The sequence below is a fragment of the Puma concolor genome, chromosome C1 (genome assembly GCF_028749965.1).
Source record: "Puma concolor isolate L17-30 chromosome C1, mPumCon1.1.hap2, whole genome shotgun sequence".
NCBI classification, from domain to species: domain Eukaryota; kingdom Metazoa; phylum Chordata; class Mammalia; order Carnivora; family Felidae; genus Puma; species Puma concolor.
Genome location: NC_141674.1, coordinates 197941947 through 197962145, shown reverse-complemented (window position 1 = coordinate 197962145; position 20199 = coordinate 197941947). Strand labels below are relative to the sequence as shown.

General features: G+C 34.4%; 1 protein-coding gene across 6 annotated transcripts in view; it reads left to right on the top strand.

The window, feature by feature from the left end:
- Positions 1-20199, top strand: part of ERBB4 (erb-b2 receptor tyrosine kinase 4) — a 1154402-nt gene that overhangs the window by 874581 nt on the left and 259622 nt on the right. For all 6 annotated transcript variants that reach the window (XM_086719539.1, XM_086719536.1, XM_086719540.1 and 3 more), the window contains exons 13-15: positions 3164-3296; positions 8440-8533; positions 14486-14640. In XM_086719539.1, coding sequence (XP_086575665.1) covers positions 3164-3296; positions 8440-8533; positions 14486-14640 — 382 coding nt within the window. The remainder of the gene's footprint in view (positions 1-3163; positions 3297-8439; positions 8534-14485; positions 14641-20199) is intronic.

Sequence of the window (20199 nt, the reverse complement as noted above, 5' to 3'; positions counted from 1 at the left end):
CTGTATAGATGAAGCAGCCTTATATTGGAAAAAGATGCTATCTAGGATTTCATAGCTAGAGAGGAGAAATCAATGCCTAGCTTCAAAATATCAAAGGACAGTCTGACTCTCTTGTTAGGGGCTAGCACAGCTGGTGACTTAAAGTTGAAGCCAGTGCTCATTGACCATTCTGAAAATCCAAGGATCCATAAGAATTATGCTAAATCTACTCATCTGTGCTCTCTAAATGGAACAACAAAGCCTGGATGACAGCACATAGTGTTTTTAACAAACGGTGCAGGAAATATTGGATATCTATATGCAAAAAAATGAATAGAACTTTAGTACTTGTGATGGTGAATTTTATGTGTCAAATTGACTGGATCGTGGGGCTAAACATTATTTCTGGGTGTGTCTGTGAGGGTGTTTTTGGATGAAATTAGCATTTGAATTTGTAGACTGAATGGATCTACTGCAAAATAGATAGGCATCATCCAGTCCATTAGAGGTCTGGATGGAACATAAAGACAGATGGGAACATTCACTCTCTAAGTATGACTTCTGAGCTAGGATATTGGTGTTCTCCTGCCCTTAGATGGCACTTAAACCATCTGTGCTCCTAGTTTGCAGGCCTTTGGTTTGAAACTGGAATTATGTATAGGCTTTCCTGGCCCTTCTGCTTGCAGGGGGCAAATGGAAGGGACTTTTCAGCCTCCAGAACTGTGTACGACAAATCATATATATCCTATTTGTTTTGTTTCTCTGGAGAGCCTCGACTCATACAACACCATGCAAACTAACTCAAAATGGATCATACACCTGAATGTAAAATCAATACCATAAAACTTCTAAAAGAAAACATCATAGAAAAACTTTGCTACCTTCAATTAGACAAAGATTTTTTAGACATGATACCCAAAGCACAACTTATAAAAGAACAAATTGATAAATTTGTTTGCTAATTAAAAACTTCTAATTTTCAAAAGACAGTGAATATGTAAAGAACTCTTAATACTAGGTAGTATGAAAACAATCAATCCAATACAAAATGAGAAGATTCAGTAGCTCTTATCCAAACAAGATATATGGACAGCAAATAAGCACATTAAAAGATGCTCAGTGTCTTTAATCATTTTGGAAAAGCAAATCAAAACTTTAATGAGGGGCGCCTGGATGGCTCAGTTGGTTAAGTGTCGAACTCTTGATTTCAGCTCAGGTCGTAACCTCATGGTTGGTGAGTTCAAGCCTCACTTGCGTTCTGCTCTCTGACAGTGTGAAGCGCGCTTGGGATTCTCTTTTTCCTTCTCTCTGACACTCCCCTCTTCACTATCTCTCTGTCTCAAAATAAATTTAAAAAAACATTAAAAAACTTTAAAAAAAATTAAAAAAAACATAATGAGATATCACTACAGACCTATTAGGAAGGCTAAAATTAAACAGACTGACCATACCAAATATTGGCAAAAATGTGGGGAAACTTTAATTTTTGAGTTCAGTTTACTGCCTTGGGAATGTAAGATAGTACTACTTTGAGACACAATTTGATCATTTCTTAACAAGTTAATCTTACACCTACCGTATTATCCAGCCATTTTACTCCTAGGTGTTTACTGAAGGGAAGTGAAAATATATGCCTATACAAAGATTTGTACATGATGTTTATAGTAGCTTAATTTTAGTAGCACAAAATTGGAAACAGTCTAAATGTGTAGCAATAGGTGAATGGTTTATTTAACAAATGCTGTATATACATACAATTGAATATATGCAGTAAGGAAAATAAAGGAAAATTGATACACACAGCAACATGGATGAATTTCAAATTGGGCTATTTTGTTTCAGAGTTTTAAAACTAGTTAGCATCATGGATGCTGGCAATTCACTTTCTCAAGCATATGTTAGAGAAGGTAACTTTCACAGATATGTTTCCTGTTTATATTATACTCACATATTCAATTCTATCCCAACCCACCTCACAAATGCTCTTGTCATGACAATTTGCATCCCATAATAATTAAACTTGGTAACTAATGGGAAGATAAGGATGTTTTTGATTTTTTTAAATCTTCTTGGAAGTTCTTAATATTTTATGAAAACACAGAGTTGTGTTTCAGATGCCACAAATCAACTTTTCAGACACTCAGAATAACATTTGAAGTCTCTATAGGCCCTTCTTATTCAACACCTAGTATCCATTAACTAAAATTATGTTATTCTATATAAGTAATAATATACTGAATAAATGTTACTGAATATAAAGGGAAACAGAGATGGCAAACTTAAGTAGAAATTAATTAATTAATTAGTTTATTTTTTATGTTTATTTATTTTTGAGAGAGAGAGAGAGAGAGAGAGAGAGAGAGCGAGCGAGCACCAACTGGGGAGGGGCAGAGAGAGATAGAGACACAGAATCTAAAGCAGACTCTGGGCTCTGAGCTGTCAGCACAGAGGGTAAACTTAAGTAGCAATTTTAAAAATCCAAATTCTCTTTGGCACCTTTCTCCCCAATATACAGAGATAAAACTAAATTTTAGTTTGTTATTACTTTATTCTCTTATACCTCCTCATGAATGACTACTATGATTTGTTTCATATATTTGCAAAATGTTTTCCTCACATGTGCCACTTTGGCTAAATAGCAAGGCAAGCAGAGGCCTATAAAAAACTTGTATTTTATTTCCATTTCTTTCTCCCCTCTCATCTTCCAGATATTCTTCTTTTTCTTTCTCTTTTTAAATTTTGTTTTGTTTTGTTTTAAAACAAAGATGATTTGTTCTATATCTTCATGAAGCTCTCATATGGAATTGAAGAAATTTTTGGTGTCATAGTGGAGCAAAGGTTTGGATTGAGAAAGGTGGTCTGTTCCTTACCTTAATTGGAAGATTAATTTCTTTCATGCTTCCTCCCTAGAATTTTGATGTAGACAATTGATATTTGGTCATTCTCATGATAAATGTAGTGGTTATATGCATACACACTGATGGGGTCTCTGCAATATGGAAGAAGGTGACAGTAGGGTGGGTCATGGTGACTGACTGGGTGGGCAGACAGAGTTATCTGCCACAGATCTCTTTCAATCCCACTTCTTCAGAAACAGCATTACTTAGGAAGAGTCATATTAAAATGGTAAGTTTTGACACAGCCTTCTGTTTTGTTTCTTCCTTGAATTTGGTGTGCTTTTTAGCTGCTGCAGGAATGGTGTGCAACCATCTGTGTTCAAGTGATGGCTGCTGGGGACCTGGCCCAGACCAATGCTTGTCCTGCCGTCGCTTCAGCAGAGGAAGGAGCTGCATAGAGTCTTGTAACCTCTATGATGGGTAAGGCATCTTACAATGTTGCCTTTACCTCATAAGTTTGACTACTGAGTGTTTCAGATTTTAAAATGATAAGAAAATGGTAAAACTGCAGAATGTGTGTGCTGGCCAAGATTTTTCAGGGGAGTTCTTGTTGCATAAAGGTGCCAACAATAGAATTGTTTTAAGGGAAAGACTTTTATCTGAAATAAGTCCAAATATGTATCAACTATTATACACACTTTAAAAAAGTGTACCAAAATAGATCATTCTTAGTAAATTATAGCAGTTTGTACTTAAGCAAAATTGAAAAATATATTCTTATTTTCCTTATGAAGGAGATTATTACAAGTAATCTTTCAGATGTTCCAATAATCTTTTTTTTCACATGCTTTCCTATTAATTTTCATCTGGAATACTATATACCTTTTGATTTTTTTCCATCCAAGTTCTGTGTCTATTTGTGTATTAGAAACAATACATGTTTCTGCGTCTCTGACAACTGCTTAACCCTATAGAAAAATTGCCTTTGTAGTTCCTATTTGAAGAAGTTTTTGGAAGTGTTCTCCCACTTTCTAAAGATAACCTAAGCAGTATTTTAAATCAAGTATTTTAAATTCCTGCTGGTGCTATAATAATCACATTGCCAACAATAAAACCTGGCATATATCTTGTTGCATGGCATTTCACATAGTCATAAAATCAGTTTATCATAACATATCATTTCATGCATCACAGTTGTCCTTCATTAGTGTGATAATACATTTTTTAGTACTGTTCCTGATTCAAATTTTCTCATAATGCTCACCAAAAGGATTTTCAACAGTTCTGTAAAAGTGTAGTTTTGAAGTTCTTTATTTCATTTCTTCTTTTGTTTCATGAATTGTCCCATTTTATCTTTTTTTTTTTTTTAATTTTTTTTTCAACGTTTTTTATTTATTTTTGGGACAGAGAGAGACAGAACATGAACGGGGGAGGGGCAAACAGAGAGGGAGACACAGAATCGGAAACAGGCTCCAGGCTCTGAGCCATCAGCCCAGAGCCCGACGCGGGGCTCGAACTCGGGGACCGCGAGATCGTGACCTGGCTGAAGTCGGACGCTTAACCGACTGCGCCACCCAGGCGCCCCATCTTTTTTTTTTTTTTTTTTACAGGTTCGAATTTTTGTTTTAAAATTCTACATGTCTTGTACAATATTATGGTATTTAAGTGACCTGTAAATGGTTAATGTACAGTGCCTTTGCTTTTGCTGAAATAAAACCATGAATTATGATTTCTTCAATGCAGTTATAGAATTGTCCCATTTAAATAACTGTTTTCATGATCCGAGGAAACATTGCACTTTTTCATTTTATATCAGAAAGATAGAAATCTTTGGATCATAATAATATTGATACGTCTCTTCTTTGAAAGAAACCAATTCCCTTCATGAAATTTAGGAAAAAAAATAAAATGAGAAATTTAAGTATGAAACAATTTAAAATAAGAATTTAATTGTTTTTCAGGAAAATTTCAGCTTATAATTTTGTAAGTTACAATCAACTTATAAATTTGATAATGGATAGCAAATTCTGTGTTTCTTTTCTCATTAAATTGTATTCATGCTTATTCTCATTATTACAATAGAATGATATTATCTGAACATAAAATACTTGATTAAAATATGCTTGTTTGTTGTTTAGCAATCGATGCCATTAAAGTGTAACTAATAGATTTTAATTCCATTTAGTGAATTACAAGTTTATTTGTGTATATATAGGTATACATGTATATATATGTGTATATATATGTATATATATATATATTAGTACTGAAGAGGAAATGGGGCTGTAGCAATCATGTCTTCTGACAGCAACATCTTATAAATAGTGAAAACTGGTAGAATTAAGTGTTGGCCAGTGTCAGAACACTGTAGAAACAAGCCAACACTAGAATTCAGACCATCTGATTTCCGTCCTGTATCTTTCCAGATGCTATTGTTTTTCTTTAACATTTCCATTTTCAACTGTCAGATATATGAAAATGATACATATGCAAATGCATATACTATCCTCTGTCTCATGTCTGCAAAATAATGACAGCTAAGGAAAAATAACCTGTTTTCTAAAAAAACAACACTGATTACCAGACTGTTTTTGAAAGTTTAGCATTTTACAAGTCATTAAATCAAACGTATTAAAAGCTATAAAGTTTTTCATGTATTTTGCAATAGTAATAGGGCTCTAGGAAATCATATACAAGAATTAGCTTGAAAGATAATAAGTGAAAGTACCTTGTAAAAGTCTGATGTTATTCTAGTCTATGCAATGATAGGTTTTCCCACTTCCAATCTTGTGGCACTGGCTAATTTCTCCTGACATTGCTTGGCAGTTAGTTAAAACAGCCTTTGACGAAGAATTAATTCAAGTCCTAACTTCATCACTTCCTAGTTTTAAATCTTGGATAAATAACCTAATTGTGCGAATCATTTCCTTTTCGTGTCAATGTATCCAAGCTAATTAGATGGCTAGGTAGAATAGTTATCTTAAAATTACTGAAAACAAATACAAATGTGACATTTACCAAAATCAGGGAAACTATTTTTATATAAAAATAGTTTTGACTATCATATGAGAAGAAGTCCTAAAAAAGAGGACTTTTTGAAGGGGACTAGAAAACCAGTTAATTCCTGGCTGTTAGCATTCAAATCCAGGTCATAGAAGCCACTGTATTTCAGCAACTCAGAATTAGAGTGCACAGGCATTTAAAATGAAAGAGAAAGCTCATTACAATGCAGTCTTAAAATTGTTCTTATCTGGCAACATGGTTAAATGTTTTTGAAACGTTAAGAACAACATGGGAACATCAGAAAGGGTGCCAATCTAAGCTCTTTGTAGGCATTTTTTATATTTAACATTCACAACCTCTCATTGAAACACGATTTTTCCCTTTTACAGAAGATATTTACAAAATTAAGTCTAGAGATGTTAAGGGATTTAAGTCCTAGAAGGAACACCAGTGAAGTTTAGGAAGGACTTGACTGCAGAGCATTGGTGCTGGCTCACAGGATTGGCTAAGGCAGCACACACAGCATGGCTGTGAGAAATGTAGAGTAGCAAAAACAAGTGACAAAAAGCATAGTCTGCAAAACTCACGCTCAGTAGACAGTGATTTTCTAGGTCAGATTCAAGAGAAAGGGAATCTCTGGCAGTCATAGTATATAATCAATAGGAAACGGGGAAGAAAAAGCAATGATGGAGGCAGTGACAATGAAGAGTGAAGAAATAGTAAAAATTGTACGAATGATCCGTTCTGAGAGCGTAAAGGAAGAGAGCCCAAAGCCATACAAATAGACGTCTAATCTGCAGAAGAAAAGGCAGCTGGGTTGTCTCCATGACTTTTTATGACATATTCACCTTACTCCTTAACTCTGTGTGTAGGGAAGGGTTTTGAAGAAGTGAAAGAAAAGAATGACCTATGTTTTAGTACCACAAAAATTATGACCTTCATTCAGTAACATAACCCTTTAGTAACCCAAAACTCTATTCTTAAAAACAGGAATTTGCTGACGATTGCAGGTTTTGTTATAATTTCATGTTAATTATTTATAATTTTATAATTTCATTATAGAACTAATACTAATGATTCTCTTCACAATTGAGGTACCACTTCATACCAGGTCATTTTGACTTTTATATTATGAAGATTTCCTCTGTTGAGTGCTTTATATCACTAATGATGAAACATGCAAAAACAAAACAAAAAAAACCAGTCTGTTTATATGCAATTGAGATTTTAAACTCATGCATTTTAAAATGCATCAAAAGCTTAGTCCATAGCAAACCAACATCACATTCTAAAAATGGAAAATCCATGTAGATAAATATGTGCACTGATATATAACTAAACCATCAATTTATGCCATGTGTTTTGAAAACCCAATATTTTGCTTTGAAGTTAAGTGTAGTTTTAATTTAACCAACAGAAAATATAGCCCACCTTTTAGACTTCTATCATTTATTAACACATAATAGCCAAATGGGATAGTTCACTGTAAAAATAAGTGAACACTTTAGGAAAAATAAATTTAAAATTATCATGCAATTAATCCTTAAATGCCATATTTGCAATGCTTTGAGTATGGAATGATAGCTCATGATACATAGACAAACAATAATACAGAAGCTATAAATATTTAGTCATGTTTTGTTAATGACTTGTAACTGACATTGTCGTTACCCAGTGCCTCATCCACTCACACATTAGTTGGAATGGGGTGTATAAACATGATGTACATGAATGATAACCAATTATTGAAATGAAAACTTTACAATAGGTATTGATTGGAAAACTTACATATTGATAACATTTAATATTGAAATGGCCACAAAATGTTAGGTTTGGAAAGGGATAACGTCATCCTAGGTTTTAATTAAAAAGTTTTAGAATGTTACCATTGAACTAATTTTTTTTTAATTTTATACTTTATAGAATTACTTCAAAAAGATTTTAAACTGAAAAAAGATGTTGTGATATTAGATCAATAATCTAAGAATATAAAATCTGCCATAAAAAGCTATTTTTTCTAATTCTCCAAGGCAGCTATTTTAAAAGAAGAAAAGAAATCAAAGCATTTTTTGAAGTTTCACCAAAAATAAATTGAAGAGTCTTGGGATTTGAAGGACAGGAATGGGGAATATCATGTAACTTAGCAACAAGAAAAATACAATAGTTCTTTCAGAGTTTAAAAAATAAAGCTCAGCCAAGAGTAACATTTTATATAGAGACAAACAGGCACAGCTTTACTTTAAAAAAAGAGTGAAAATAATTCTGCTGTGTCATCGGAAGAGTCATAGTTTTTTTTTCTTCTCTCTCTCTCTCTCCTTTTTTTTTTTTTTTTTTTTTTTTTAGACTGCTAGAATATCTCTCACAAGAGAAATGTTTCCTGAATGAGTCTATCATTGAACCCAGTGGAGGGCAGGGAGAGCCATCTGGCTGCAGTTTATCTTTTCTCCTAATGGAGAGCTTATTCCTTAATGTACAGGGAAATGATTCTGATGCTCCTGGCACATTGAGAAACAAACTCTAGAATTTACTCTGCCAATAGGACTTTTAGCAGATGTTACTTCATTTGTTAAGTTGACAGCTTGTTTGCTTATACCACCTCATGCAGCTGATGTTTTCACAGTGAATTTCGAGAGTTTGAGAATGGCTCCATCTGTGTGGAGTGTGACCCCCAGTGCGAGAAGATGGAAGACGGCATCCTCACATGCCATGGACCGGTAAGCTTGAAGACACCTGTGGTTGTGTTGGCTTATTTAGTTACATGTGTGAATGTTTATTATGTCATTGCTTCATCGTCTATCCATCCATTCAGCAGGTGTTTATAGCATACTAAGGGGAATCACGTTTGATATTCTGCCCTCAAGAGGCTTACAGTTTGGTAGTAGAGACAAAATATTTACAAATTAAATTTCTTAAATACTTATGTCCCATATAATGTATTTAAAAAGAGAATATGAAGATGTCCTTGAAATTGCACAGTGTTGAAAAGATGGATCTATAAGTAATTAGATTGAACCAAAATAATTGATAAAATATAAATATGTGTAAATTGTTATAGGAACAAAAATGATAGAGAGAAATTTATCTGTCTTTGGGATGGAAAGTAGGGCATCAAGGAAGCCCATAGAGAAGTGATATTTAAGCTCTACTTTGAAGAAGAAACATCTGGAAAGAGGAGGCATACAAGGAATGCAAATGTAAAAATTCATGGTGTGTTTGAGGTAAACTATAAGACATTCATATTTGTGTTTAATTATTTAACTATTATGGATTTGTGAAGGACATTAAGACAGACTGAGAAGGCAAACATAAACTAAAATCTAAAACAGTGTGTTAAATACTATGGCAGAGAGAAATATTGAGTTATGAGAATGGAAGGAGGGGCTACGGGATTAGGAAAGTCTTGATGGACACACTGGCATTAAATGTTTGAAGTTAGCTTTATAGAGAAAATGGTAGTTCCTTTTTAGATCTCCCTTTGTTTCCCATCATTCAGGCTTTTTCTTAATAATGAGGCCAATATGAGTTTGTCATTCCAAAGTGTCACATTCATCCTTCTTTAGACAAATTTCCATGGTGTGTGTGTGTGTGTGTGTGTGTGTATCGAGTCATTTCTCAATAGATGATTTGGGGACCAACATTTGGGTGTAGCCAAGAGCTCAACATTGTTCCATAAGAATTTATGTGGGGGGCGCCTGGGTGGCGCAGTCGGTTAAGCGTCCGACTTCAACCAGGTCACGATCTCGCGGTCTGGGAGTTCGAGCCCCGCGTCAGGCTCTGGGCTGATGATGGCTCAGAGCCTGGAGCCTGTTTCCGATTCTGTGTCTCCCTCTCTCTCTGCCCCTCGCCCGTTCATGCTCTGTCTCTCTCTGTCCCAAAAATAAATAAACGTTGAAAAAAAAAATTAAAAAATAAATAAATAAATAAATAAATAAAAGAATTTATGTGGAATTTAAATAGTACTAATTTTTCTACTAGAGTGCTTATTCAGCACTTAATAAGCTAGAAAAAAGATATCGTTGAGCCCTTCAAACTTCCATTAGGCCCCAATGAGCTGTTCTGGAACTTCATCTAAAGAAGGATGTGTAAAGCTTGGACAGTTCAGAGGACTACCATAAGGATGATTAAACTTGGAAAATCAGACCTCTGAGAAAAAGAAGTGGTGTGATTTGGCCTCAAGAACCAAAGTCTAAAAGACAATTCAATATGTAAATGATCTCCAAGTAAGTATGCAAAGGGCATATACAGCTATTTTCTTTCTCCACTGAAGATATTAGTGGAAAAGGCAATTAATCCACAGAAAGAGAAATGTGGATACTGTAAAGAATGACATGAAACATAGGGAAGTAAAATTCTGAAATGGGTTGTTAAAGCAAGTCAAGCTATCTATATACAACTTCTTTAAACACTAACATACTTAAGTACCAAAAGTCAAATAATGAAAAACAATGTATCTTTCAGAGAGACTGAGACTTCAAAAATGTGTAATTACAATAACAAGGAGACTGCAAAACCAGTCCCATGCTTTTTCTATTCCTCTTGCTGTCTCCTATGGTATAAAATTTTGCTGCTGAGTAACTAGTTTATTAATTTACTTCAATTTGTATGTTTTCACAGCTTATTTGTTCATTCTTCTGTTACTCAAAAGATTGAGACAGTTTATAAACTACACATTAAAAAATCCCTAATAGTTAATGTTTTTTTTTCAATTTTCAAAATTATTTGATAACTAAGAAAGAACAAAAAAAATAAGTTTTTAATGAACACATTTTGTTTTCATATTGACAGCATTGTTGAGCCATATACTTAAAATTACCACCCAGTGTGAACATTGTCAATTAATATGTCTAGAATTTAGGAAAGGCATTAAGTCAAAAGTAGAAAAGATTTAGTAAACCTGAATCACTTATTTGTAGAAAATTAGAGAATGGAATCAAGAAAACCTGTTTGATCACTCGATCAGTAAAACTTGAAATGCTAAGCAGGTAAGAATACAATTTAGGTTATGGTGTCTGAGAAACTGGTAGGACTGAGCTCAAACAATGACCCATTCTCCTTTCACTAGGACGTTGCTTGCTTTCAGCTTTTACAGTTTATATGAGGTTTTTGCCTATTTCTGGGTTTATATATTGATTATCACAACTATAGACAGAAGTGTTTTGTGTGTCATGTCACAGGCACATATCATTTAAGATATCCAAGAGGTTCTCTGTGAGACTGACATTGTGATGAGATAGAGAAGTCATGAAGAAGGTTGGAATTCCAACACCTGGCCTTACCATTTCTTCTGTTGGAATCACACTTTCCTGACCTGTCCATATTTTCCTAATAATAATAATTGGTACACATTTATATTTGTCAAATACTGTTACATTTGAAGCATATGATGATCACTTTTTCCATTTAAAATATAAAGAAACTTAATCTATAATAATTAAAAAGTTATACCAAAGATTCAACAATCTATAAGATGTGGAGCTGGGACTCAACTGTTGAAGTTCTGCCTCCAAATTTTACACTCTATTCATTTCACTCCCCACCCCACCCCTGCAAAAATTCTGTAATATAATAAGGATAATATGTTTTCTGAGAATATAACAGCTACATGTCAAATGGGATAGTATTACACTATTTAAATGTGGCAGAAATCCAGGATAATCTTGAAAGGGCTAGCTTTGAAATAAAGCAAGCCCCTGTTTTTATAGCCTTGTGTGTCTGCATGTGTTTTTTACGTTTTATTATTTATTTAGCAATTTCATCCATTCTGTCTCACTTTTACTACCCTTGTTTGGTCCTGTCAGGAAAGATAAGGAAGGGCATGTGAGAAGAAAGAGAAGTAAGGGACATCAGAGGAGTTGTAGGAGATCAAAATATAAGCCAAAGAGGAGAGATAGGGGAAGAAAATTATAAAAGCTAAAGTAGTTGTTAAAGTCAAGTTCATAAAGGTGTGCTGCCATAACAAATAACCCCCATATTAGAGTAGCTTGTAGGAAAATGTTTAAATATTTTTCATGTAAAGTGCACTGCAATCAGCTCTCCTCCCTGAGATGGCCTAGCATTCTGAGATCCTTTGAATTATGGCATCTCCACATTCGCATGGGATCACCACATCATGGCAGCAGGCAAAGAGAAGGCTGGAGAGTTGAGCCCTGACAGTCTCATAAATCGTTTCTACTTAATTTCATGGTCCAGAAGAAAACATACCTCACCTCTGGTGGGAGGGGAATTCCAGTCTTCCATGTGGCTAGGACTGGAAGAGAAATGGATACTGGTGAATATTAGCATTGTCTCTTAGCAGTAGTTACCAGAGAAAATCATCAATTGTTACTGAGAAAAAAAATAATATTTCTATCAGGATTTAGCTTATTCTTTAGTTTTCTGCCTAGATAATTGAATCTAAGGATAGCTTAAAATCAGAGACAAGGAACAATATTGCTTTCACCTCTGTTTTTTATCATTGCATTTATCAACTCATTCACTGAACTTAGGTTCTTAAAAGCTTTGGGAATATAATGATAGAAGAGTAAGCATTAGACACGCGTATTTCTTTAAATCTTTTTTATGGAAATGAGTTGGAGAACTAGTATATTTCATTTCTTTTGAGATTTGTCGGGATATTTTTTTAGTTATGTCAGCTTAGAACATTAGGTTTTGTATCATCACACAATCAAATAGGTGAGAGGGGCTTAAAAAACAAAGAAATACACAAAAAATCTGTTAGAAGGACAGTTAAACATTAAATATGATTTTCATTTTAGTTTCATAATTTTTTGTGTCTTCTGATTTTACCTGGACATTATTTTACATTAGAAGAATTTTATAGGAAAATAATTCCTAATTTCTAATTTTCACCATGCCTAATTTACTCATGGTTAGTTTTATTCTTCTGTTCTGCAGGAAGACATCAGCCTGTCTCTTGTCTTGTACAATAAGTCATGCCACTGAGCATACTTGCACAGTAAATGATTTTGTATAATAGATGGCATTACGTGCCTAAGTACCCATGAGCAGGTGTTAAAATTGGAGACATGTGAAATATTCTTTTTTGGTAGGAAATAAGAAGTTGCCAATAGCAAACTCTTCAGGTTGAATAGGGATTAGGTTTCATAGGATAATTTTCTTTTAGTTGTAAATCTCACATCAAAATAGCGAAATAGTGCTTGATTGAACCTCACCAGTCCCAGAATTTCCAGAAACCTCTTCCTGATTATTTTTTCTTCTTTACACCACTGTTCTTCATTAGCAGCCTCAATCTTTAAATTTTACAATATTATATTTATTGATTTCCTGATGTCTTATATCTCCAACTTGTTATGTCTGGCCACTTTTGGATTAACATTTGTAGAAGGATGTAATACACTCCTGTGAATGGACACTCCCTGCCTAATACATAGTTCTGTACAATGTCTGCTTGTTGTTGGCCCCCAGATTCACCATGTTAATTCTAAGCCTAATAAAATTGATTATCTCCCTCTATACTTACTATATCTCCTTTATCTAAATTGTGTTTAATGTGAACTGTCATAATTGTTGGAACAATGTGGACAGACAGATTTTGGGGAGAGATGGGTCAGGGGAAGAAGTTCCAGAGAGAGGTCAAAGAAAAGAGGAACCTAAGACAATATGATGTTCAAAAGGGAAGGCCAAAAGTCAACTTTTTAAGTAGGTAATATCACTATTCAAAATAGTTAAATGTGTAAATATATTGGCATCTCTTAAGAAAATAGCATTTTAAGAAAATGGTTATCTATTTATCTTGAGAGAGAGAGAGAGAGAGAGAGAATCCCAAGCAAGCTCCACACATCAGTGCAGAACCTGACATGAGGTTTGAACCTACAAACTGGGAGATCATGACCTGAGCCAAAGCCAAGAGTAGGACTCTTCACCAATTGAACCATTCAGGCGCCCCAGAAAATAGCATTTTTAATAAAAATATTCTCAATTTTCTTTGATTTGGTGGTAGACGGCTTATCATTTTGCATGCTTACTATCCCTAGCACCAAATTGAAACCAGTTTTTTCTTGTAAAATTATTTTGTTTAATATGAGTTTTAAATTTTTACTTTTTGATATTTAAATATATTTGCATGCTATTATTGCTTAGTAACATGCTACATATTAGAAAATGGTTATATATTATCAACATAAATATATGAAGTGAATTAGTGCCGTTAAAATTTATTTTGCTCATATTTATATCACCTTTACTATTGGATAAATTTTGCATGCATCTATTTCACTATTATGGGACTTTGGATATTTGCTTATCAGAGTGTGCCTTTATTGTGCTCTCAGTACTGTACTGTTATTTACTAAAATCTCTATAGACGTGTGAGTTTTAACTTTATCACAAGCTGATTTAAGATGGAGTGTAACGTAGAAATTAATTTTTATTTGCCTAACATGACTAATTCCTAATAATTCAACCATAGTAAATTTTAAAATCCATTGCTCAAATAGTCATAGTATAATCAAAGGAAAGTTTACATCTCGTTTTTACATTGAAAAGCTGCCATAGTGACATCCCCACTTGTAGTTCTGAAAATGCTCTCCCATTCCCTAGTGCAAGATTGACTACTCACTGAAGGCTCAAGGACTAATCCACATGAATACCAGAGGAAACCGCACCCATTTTTCTTTCTCCATTGTGTTTTGTTTTTCACAATTCAGGGACCTGATAACTGCACAAAGTGTTCCCATTTTAAGGATGGCCCGAACTGTGTGGAAAAATGTCCAGATGGCTTGCAGGGGGCAAACAGTTTCATTTTCAAGTATGCTGATCAGGATCGAGAGTGCCATCCATGCCATCCAAACTGCACCCAAGGGTAAGCATCCTTGCCAGCCAAGGACTCCATCACACAGGTTATCTTTACCCCTGACACCATCTACTAACTATATAACATGTTCATGTAAAACTCGATTCATCTTTATATTAATATGTTGATTTGAAGAGGAATACTTTCTAAGAAAACAATTTATGTAATCAAATGTACACTGTCTGAAATATTCTGTTAAATATTTACCTAAAAGTATTCTATCGACACCTTTATAAAGCTGGTGGGAGGTGTACTTGTAGGGAGTCTAGAAATTCTTCTAAATTTTACTTGGTATTGAAGATATTTTATAAGAGACAAGATAGCCGTCATACTTGGAGATGTGTGCTTAATCAATCTTTAACAGAAGTTTTCTGATTATGTTTCTTTGTTCTTACAACCAGCTTAAGTTGAGGATAGCTCTCTTTGATAGATATTGCCTTGGATTACTCCTTCAACAAAATATAAGCAAAATAACAACAGAAAAAAAGGTGGGGGGAGAACTTAGTGATATGCATATTAGTCAAATCACAAATACATTTTGTGAAAGTAATTTTAATACAGGTAAACCTATAATCTAGAACTTCTTTGACTACTATAGGACAACTCAAAGATGGGTACCCAGTTTTCTATCTTTTTTTCCAAAAGGATGCATTATAAAATGAATAATAATTATATTACCTTTGATATTGAAACAGTTGTAAAACAAAGACATATTACAGAAAGAAGAAAAGCACTGAACTGAAAGAAATAATGCCACTCATGTAACAAATCCCAGAACCTATTTTTTAAAAGATAGCAAATCTATTTTAATAAGGGCTTTTCTTTTTCTTTCCTCCAGAAGGTGACTAATTTCAGACTTGAGAACAATTTAATATACTCTATCCTCCTTCTGTCCATAAATCCTCTTCTTCATTATGAGTGCCCACACACATGCACACACACACACACACACACACACACACACACACGTGCAAATACATACACTTGTTTTTGAGAATTATCTCGGGTACTTTATATCTGGCAGGAGAGTATGAGATTCTATAAAGAATGTTTTCTGCCACATTAAGAGCTAGTTGCTAGGGGATATTGAAGAAGTTAAGCAAGCAACAACATCATTTTCTGCCAAGAGGACATCAATTTGCAGATGCTGCTACAATTTCCTGCAGGTCAAGAAATCAGCTTAAGTCACTCTGTGAAGTGGTAGATCCTCAAAAGGTAAAGTAACATTCTGCCATTCAAATTTAAATTCAGCTTAGAAGAGCTAACGCCATCTCATTGGTTTACACATAAGGACATAGACTGAGGATACTGAAATAGTCACACGGACACCTAGCTTCAAGGAAACTACAAGGAATCAATTTCTCCCCTTGCGAGGTTTTGGCACACTTGGGTTAAGAGTATTTCATGAAGAAACAACTGGTGCCACTGGAGCAGAAGAGTCAGCAACAGAAAGGGAAAACTTTGCCTGCTAAAGTAATCATACACAGGAGGGTTTTATTGTTTTGCAGCTAAAATTAAACCAGTAAATTATTCAATATAATGTTGATGTCAACAGCTGTTGCCATTCAAAATGAGACCTTTTGCTATTTTTGCAAATCTAATTACAATGAAGCCATTAGGGAAATGAAAGTGAGATCGCAGAGCCATAGTCTGGATGTGTGGCTGGTGTGTCTTCCTTTCAGCCCTTTTAAATCATGATTATGTAATAAAAGAACACATCTATAGTGGGGGAAGTAGAAGTAGAGACAATGAAGAGATCCATTTACCACAGCAACAAAAGCCAGATGTCAGCGAAAAGGGAGGATGAAGGTATAAATGGAACAAATCTGACCAGGCCATTTAGGAACTCCAAGTAAATAGAAAAATGTCTTTAAATCAACTGTTGCAGAATGATGGGGAGACAGAATTGGATGTTGTATTCCCTGGCATCTTCCAAGGTAAATGGATTGTAAGGAATGATTTAGTCCTGAAGGATTTGTGTGTTTGTTTTCATTTAGCTTCCTGCCATCCTTTTCCCAATATCCTCCGTATTGTCCAGGTTCACTCACTTCATGAGAGTTTTGTCATCCCAATCCCAGAACTCCTAAATTCCTAAATCCTATTCTATATTACTGTTGTGTAGCACTGTGCTCTGAGATTCTTGAGTGAAGCCATGAGGTGCTCTGTCCACTTAGTCCCTTCTTTTCAAACTGCATGTAGAAGTAGGATCTTTCTCTAGAAAGATCACAGGGCCAGTGGAGATGACGTGACGAGTGACTATTTTTATTCCTAAATACATGTAATAATTGACCTGTCTGTGCGTGTGAGCTCACCATGCCAACCCCACTTTGGAAAACCGCTTTCCTTTTATATGCTGATATTATGTCAGCTAGATAATTCAAGAACCAAGTTACTGGAAATAGTCTTTTGAATCTCATTTTGTAGAAGGAAAGTTCTTACTTTGAATACTGTTCAATGATTTTCTGAAAATAAAATTATGTGTGTAATACCTTAAAAGCACTTTTATTACTCTGGAAGTACATTAAATATATTGGCTCTAATAAGTTCTTTAGATACTTTTAAAATAGGTTATCCATTTAGCACATATCAGGAGATTCTCATTAATATCCCTAGAGGGGTGGGGAATAACATTTTCTCTTCTTGCCTTGACTAGAGAACTTTTATTTTAGCAGGATTTTCTCATTTCATTCATTCCTCAACTTGGTTATACTGAACAGCAACTGCACATCAGAGATAGTGATAGCTAAATTCAGAAATGAGTAAGATCCCCATATTTTGAAATGATGAGAAAGAATTTAAAACTTAGGAATGATCTTCATATTTGAAAATAGCAGGATAGAATTAAAAAAAAAAAAAGACTTGTAAACTAAATTTAGTATGTAATTAAATTCCTGTAAGGGGATTTTTTGTGTGTGGTTTCCACACTAAAATCTAACCCATGACAAATATCAATGCAGTTTTGGTTTTTAGTCATGGACTAGAATATTTGTTTTTCATAGGCGTCTTTGAAAATTTGCATTGAATGTTTTTGTTAATGGTAGAATCATGGTTTCCATATTATTAAATTCCCTGTATGCGTTTATCTTTTTTTTATCAACACTTTTTATATATTTTTTAAATTTCTATGGTGAAAGAATTTTCATTTATAAAAGGAAAGAAGAGCTGTTTGTGAAATTATTGTCTATACTCTTTTAATTGAAATTTGAAAATACTCCACTTTCATTTCAAAATTTGAAGATCTTGTCAAAATATCTCAACTAAGGTAGGTGGGTATATCAAAGTGCTTACAAATCAGTAAATAGTGGCAAATGTTAAACACAACTCAGTGTTCAGAATTGCAGATACTTTTGTAATATGTTATATTGACATGTTATAGTTTCTGATCTTCCTTTAAATTTTTTACTTTGTAACACTAATTTTGTAGAGTTACCTTATTCCTTATTTGATTTTGATATCATATTTGAGATTTTGACTCTTCAAAAGTTTAATGCTTCCATTATTCTGTGATCTTGCTGAATCAATATAAATTACATGTGCTAATTAGTTGCTTATATGAAGTCCAAAGGGTTGAAATAGAGTATACATCTTTAAATACACAGTGACTTGTACTTCGAAAGGATGGTGCTGCTTTAGTCACACTTTTATTATTTGTCTTTCATTGTTTCTTTCATCTTTAGCTTTTAAATATGTCTACATCTCAAATATTCCTAAAGAGTTCCCTCAACAAACTTTCCTGACCCCACATCCTGCCCCCTCAGTGCTCACCTTCCTTTTCCCTTGCTTTGCTTATGTCCAATATGCTTCTCAACTCACAGTGGTTGAAATTCTGGTGACCTTGACAATGACAACTAAAATGCTCTCAGTAGTTCTTATTTTATTAGACCTCTCTTTGCATTTGATTTTGACAGTTACTCCTGAATGTCTCTCCTGATTTGGCTCCCACAATGATGCTGTAATTACTTGATTTTACTCAATATTTTCTCATGCTTCTGGCATATGAGCTTATCTTAGGTCATTTACTGGTTATCGGAGTTCTTTGAGTTTCAGTCTCAGTCTCCTCTTTTCTCACTTTATAGATCCTTCTTCAGCTATCTTACCCACTTACATGATTTCAACTTTCTTCTGTATGCTGTTTCAAAACTGATCATCACACTGGTGCCTTCACACCCTACAACCACAGGCCTCTCTTTCCAGCTGTCGAGGAACATTCCCTACCCAGATGTAGGACAACCACACTGGATGCATACTGTAGATCCATAAAGCTGAAATTATCAACCCCTCCTCCCCCAACACACACACAAGAAAAGGTGTCCCTCCTCCTGCATTCCCTCACTGATGGTACTGCATGTTTAACTCCTCTGATCCTACTTTTCTTTCATCAAATCAGCCATCAACTTCTCTTCCCCACCCCACCCACCATACCTTTGAAGGCATTTCTTGAATCTGGCCCCCTGCCTCTATCCTAGTTGCCATTTCCCCGGTGTAATCCTTTTTCATCTTTTACATACACTAAAAGAATCTTGGTGCCAAAGGAATCTACCTGGATCCCAGCTGACTAGCCTTCACAGGGCAGAGATCCATGTAAAATACAAATCTAGCAAATCCACTACTTCAAAACCCTGCAGTGGTTCTCCATTAAGTTTGCCCCTAAGCAAATAGCCTTCAAATTCTGGCTCCTGTCTAAATGATCTCGCTTCTTTTCCCTCTTCCTGTCACCTCATGTTTTGTTTGCTCCCTGACTATTCAGAATTATTTGCAGTTTTTCATGTGCACTCTAAATTTCCTCAGATCTATGCTTTTGTTCCTGCTGTTTGTTACCCCTTAGAAATGACTGCTACTCCAACCCAGGTTCTCAGCACCCTGCATTTCAGCTTCCTAACTTCTCCATGAGGATGAACATGAATTTCTAAAGCTAAGTGTCCCTCCTCTATGCTCCCTTAAGCCACTCTTTCATGTCTCTTTTTATATTTATCACATTAAACAATATACATCTGGTTATGCATCTATCTCCTATTATGCATTAAATTGTGAGCTCATTAAGAATAGGAAAAGTGTCTAATTCATCATCCCCCCCACTGCCCAGCTCCTAGAAGAGTAACAACACTTAGTAGGCCTACAAGCATGTTTTTTAATGGATGAATAAAGATCTTTCATTATTCACACTTTACCCTCAAGTTGAATTTCACTTTCAAATATTTTTATATTTCAAATGTTATTGTAAAGACACAGATTGCAAATTAATCATAGCTTTCAGATTCTCACTTGGAAATAAGAAGTAGACTATTAATTTTACCAAATGGTAATACTGTATAAAAAATCACTTGGAAGAAGATATAATAGGAACCTAGGAAAAAAATAAGTTCTTCAGAATAAAATAAAAAGAATATCATATAAGACAGTTTGAAAACATTTTTAGTAGTTACTTTTTCCATTTCAAGAAATGGTTTTGGTTATGGATTATAGTACCAATTCAATGCTATGTGCTATATATTTTTATTTGTATTTCTAATTTGCTTTTTTAAAAGACTTTTTTCACAGTATATTCCCCATTTTTCTGTACATTAATTT